Genomic DNA, 4,755 nt, shown 5'->3' with positions numbered 1-4,755 from the left:
CCAGCACGACGCGGCTGGTCCCGGTGCTGTCTAACGCCGTAGCCTAAGGGCCAACGGGTCTTCCAGAAGAAAAACGTCGCTGGCTCTTGGCTTCCTCCGACAATACGAAGTACTGGACCTTGGCACCACGTTGAGTTGGCCGGCACAGCCAAGGACATGTATACATCAAAAGTAATACTCCCAGAAACAACAATAACCCAACCACGATAAATGCAATATCAAGGGCTACACACACACTAACAAGAGCAGCGGCACCTACTGCAGTCAAATCCAATCATAACATCTAAAGGACGTAAACAGAGAGATATGTGCGCCATAATGTCATTCTCAGTGTGTCTATCAAATAGAATCCTTGAGAGACTTGGAGAAAATAAAGAAAAATAAAAAAAAGGGAAAAGAAGCAACACATACAATAAACAATACAGCAAAAACATCATCAGCACTGAAGTAACTACAGAAAAACATAAACACATAAACCTTCTTCCTCAGAACATTTTAATTCAATAAAAAAGAAACCCATTAAAAAAAATCCCCAATAATAAAAAGCCCATCAGCACAAAAAAAAGCCCAATAAAAAGGAGCCCAAGTTCATGTTGATTCTTCATCCGACACTGTCATCGTTCTCTCACCATATTATGTGTGTCCTATCATGCATATGATAACGAACAGTGGGATTCTGCAAAATGTATATTTGATAATTATTCATTTTCAGAAAAAGAATATAAAATCATAGCAAAAAAAAAATCACAAGCAATTAAAAGAAAAATTTCCAATGGAGCGAAGAACGCTGAAAAAAAAAGAAAAAAAAAGGTCAATGTATTGCGGTTTATGGGATTCATTTCAAAGGACCGTGCTAAGCAAAAATGTTTATTATTTCTGAATATGAATGGATCTCTCATGGAACCATCACAAAACCAACAACACACACAAGAAGCGCAAGAGGGGCCATGTAGGAAGTGAACATGATGCTGCTGTCAGGTCCCAACGCACCCATTACATTCGTATGATTTAGTGTTTCTCTCATTTTGTCCTCAGTTAACTTTGTCCCATTCAAAGCACCGTTATTTGCTGTGTGAGAAGACGGTTCATTTGCAGCATCAACAGTGTTGGGATTAGATGTGTTTGGAGAAGTAGTAGCATCAGTATTACGACGATTCCTCGATGTATGGTCTTCTTCCTGAGCATCCCTTTCATCTGTAGTGGGAGATGTAGAAGAATTCTTATATTGTGGTGTTGATTCCTGAGTCGGTGCATTTGTTTCAGTTGGTGATTGAACTTCATTTTGTCTTTGGTTTGGTCCTTGCTGGCGGTCTTGAGCTTGGGTTGGTGTTAGTGTTCCATTTTGTTGATCGTTGTTTTCTGCTGGTGGATCTGCAATCTGTTGAGATATTCCATGTGCAGGGGCCTCTGAAGAGGCAGTAGCAGGGGAAGGGGAAGGGGCAGGAGCGGCAGGAGTTGGTGGTGGTGGTGGGGTCTGGACAGGCCCAGGTACGAGGGGCTTTCCACTGCCGGTGCCACCAGGACCAACAACGCTGGTGTTGTTCGTGTTTGTGCCACTAGTTCTAATTCCACCCTCTGAACCCGCAGTGGACACAACGGAGTTCTGAACATTTTTACTATCCAGTTTTTCCAGTGGTGATTTTTGGGATTCAACCGGACCGTTAACATGTTGATGGCCTTCGTGTTTATCCGGAAGCTCGCTTTCCGGCACTTCTTTCACTATCTCAGGTTCATGGAGTTCCACGTGTGATTCGTCTTCTTTAGGAAAAACTGATGAAACTGATGGCGCGTGGGTTGGCTTCTGACCATGTTCTGGTTTTCCTTCTTTTTCCCCATCATTCACAACAATATAGTATCCGTCACTTTCTTCTTTGTCACTGTTAAGCTTGATTACAGGGGAATTGGTCTCCGGCCACCCTGTGCACACTTCTTCGTATTTGGGGCACAGAATAGTTCCACCATTGAACGCTGGGTCCTTCATTTCAAAAGTTGTCTTGTCATCGTTTTTGCACTCATGCCAGTTATTTTCATTACCTTTGAGCTGTACCCTCACCACCTTGTTAGCATTATCACACTCCACTTTTGCACAAACGCCACCAACGGTAAAGTTGGTGCCACTTGAGCCGACAACCTGCAACACCGGTTCTTTCACATGCAAACACCGTGACATCTTGTCCACAATGCTGCCAGGCATCAAACTCTGATTACCATCTTCACAGGCAGTACCCTCCAAGGGTCTGATGAATGGAACACCATCCATCAAGTCTTTCGCATCCTTCTGTCTGAATTCGTCCTTAAAATATTGATATCTCCCAGTTAGCTTATTACGGTTGGTCTTCGTTGAACAAATACCAAGGGCAAAACGGTCAGAGGTGCATTTTAGGATTGTCTTCGTATCGTCCTCGCAAAACATGTCGGGGTAGTGAGTCTGTGTTAAATCCTTTTTACCTTTAAACAAGTCACATATATATTGTTTCCCCCAACTCATCGGTTCTGCCTTCTCGAAATTTGCGCTGTAGAAGGGCATGGAATGAAATGCTGCAAGTGTCAGTGCACTGTAGTACATGCCAGTAGTGCCAAAGGTATCACTGTACGTACTCATCAACTCATCCTTCGCAATACGCCTCTCCCAGTGCGGGGGTAAACCATTATTTTGTTCGTTTTCCAGATACAAACCCTCTAGTTTATTCTTTTCACCATCTTTACATTCGTAAAACTTCTTCAGTATTTCAAGAGTTTCAGACGATTTCATATAGAATTCTTTTCCACCGTATTTACCTCCTGGGGATGAGAGACCATTTTTGTGGGGTTCTATCATTCCCTGTGTCTCCATAACTTCATAGTCAAATCCAAGACCATGCGCAATCTCATGTGCAGTCAAACGAATATACTTCCGTGTTGCTTTTATCTCATCTGGGATAAAGCTGATGACAGCAGACGTTGGTCGGTTTTCTTCATCCTGAGTGCAAATCTCAACATTTTGGGGTGCTGTTGAAAGACCCACGTAAATCATATAATCGACATCAACACTATACTGCATCTGTTGCTCCAAGGAACCCTTAATGACCTTGCACCTTTTTTTTGTAGGCGAATCAAGATCTGCAATTCTGATATTTAGACTTTTTCCTACCCGTTTCACTTTAAGGCGATCTGTGTGTAATTTGATGGCTTTGGGCAAGACCTCCGTAAAAAGAATACCCTTTTTTTGCGCTGTCATTTTTTTATGATCACCATCGCAGATATCGTCAAACACTCCAAGTTCTTCGTCTTCGTCTTCATCTTCGTTCTCTCTTTCACAGAACTCTATGATATCCTCCACAAGTTTTGTATACACGCCAATGCGGATGGGCTCCCATTCCTTACCATTCTTATCAGGAGTAGCACCAGGAACAGTATCAGTAGAGACGGTGTACGCCTGTAGACCACTTTGTCTTTTCTGTGGTAACTGCTGCACAACAGCAGCCAAACACCCGCAGCTCCAGTACAACAGGAACAATGCAGTCCACAGCAGGTGACGCATGGAGTGTTTCTCCATTTCTTAATAGCGTGAGTGGTGTGAATGTGTTAGTTTGTGTTTTGCTTTGCTAAGGTACAAACAGTAAAGAAAAAAAAGAAGAGGAAAAGCGAGAGAATAAAAGGTAAGCATGAATAGATATTACATTAGATCTAGCAGAGAATTAAACACATCTATACATCAAAAGTAATACTCTCAGAAAGAGAACAATAGTAGTCATGCCAAAAGTAGAGTGAGAAAATATATCAATATACCCTCATGTGGTACATACATACCAATAGTATCAACAACAATGCATTGTGAGCAGATTTGGTGTTTTTTGGTAACTGTAAGAAATGCAGGGAATAACAAACAGTCATAATAATGAGTGCTGTACTGCCTTTAAACAAGTGAAAAAGATAGAAAAGAACCAATGAAAAGAGTGAATGATACCATGTGTTCAGATCTGCCCTTTGCATTAGAAAAAGACTGTGTAACTCATGCTTGACTAAACCACCAACTCAACTTGATATACTATTTTTATTATTGTCATTCCAAACACATTAATGAGGTAGTTGCTTGTAATAAGTATTTGACTTTTCCACGGCTTCCACTTAATAATATTTTTTTTTCCTTTTGCTCATCCATGTCAGGAGTAGAAGAGCATAACCAAAAAAAAAAACACATCAGAAGAGCCATAATATAATAGAGGAGGGGATTATATGAAATATTCCATCAGCTACAAAAACACTCCTGTACTAATTACCATACCCACAACACATACACAGAACACTATCTATAAGAGCACTACTCACATTTCCAAGAGAAAGTAACATGTACAACACAGTGCTTTTTAACTCTGTTTATTCAGTATAGATCTCAATTCGGTATCACTGCTCAGTGATTCACTTCCTGTAGTTGTTTTTCCCCTCTGTAGAATAGCAGTAATCCCATGCACATGGCTTTGTGTACACCTCCTATTAATACTCTTTCAGTAGGAATGTTTTTCCTTTCACCACAACAAAGAAATTCATTTCCACTAGTGTTGTAGTTATCATCCAGACCTTTTGAGGGTCCAACGGCAACGTACAGCACCATATATGCGTCTTCAACACCCTCACTGATGTGAGTAGTTGGAACTGTGAAGTGAGAGCAAAGAGTTTTGCCAAAATCCGGCACCTTGAAGGGAGTTTCCAACTGCTTAACGAGAAGAATATCGCTGTGTAAATTGATTGCTGCAGGAAGAATCTTATTGAGAAGTG

General features: G+C 41.2%; 2 protein-coding genes across 2 annotated transcripts; both read right to left on the bottom strand.

Annotated features, from left to right (window-relative positions):
* Nucleotides 1–895: 895 nt before the first annotated feature.
* Nucleotides 896–3,535, bottom strand: TM35_000461750 (surface protease GP63; the record flags this gene model as incomplete). Its single annotated transcript, XM_029030354.1, has 1 exon — nucleotides 896–3,535. One exon carries the CDS (start codon nucleotides 3,533–3,535, stop codon nucleotides 896–898), a length of 2,640 nt encoding a protein of 879 aa, XP_028878422.1.
* Nucleotides 3,536–4,390: 855 nt separating this feature from the next.
* TM35_000461740 (surface protease GP63) lies at nucleotides 4,391–4,753 on the bottom strand (the record flags this gene model as incomplete). The annotated part of the gene is made up of 1 exon (XM_029030353.1): nucleotides 4,391–4,753. A coding segment is annotated over one exon (363 nt), but the record flags the coding sequence as incomplete, so codon positions are not given.
* Nucleotides 4,754–4,755: the final 2 nt, after the last annotated feature.

This window comes from Trypanosoma theileri (assembly GCF_002087225.1).
Source record: "Trypanosoma theileri isolate Edinburgh chromosome Unknown TM35_Tth_46_V1, whole genome shotgun sequence".
In the NCBI taxonomy this organism is placed as follows: domain Eukaryota; phylum Euglenozoa; class Kinetoplastea; order Trypanosomatida; family Trypanosomatidae; genus Trypanosoma; species Trypanosoma theileri.
The sequence above is the reverse complement of the archived record's forward strand: the minus strand, read 5'-3'. Positions and strand labels throughout refer to the sequence as shown.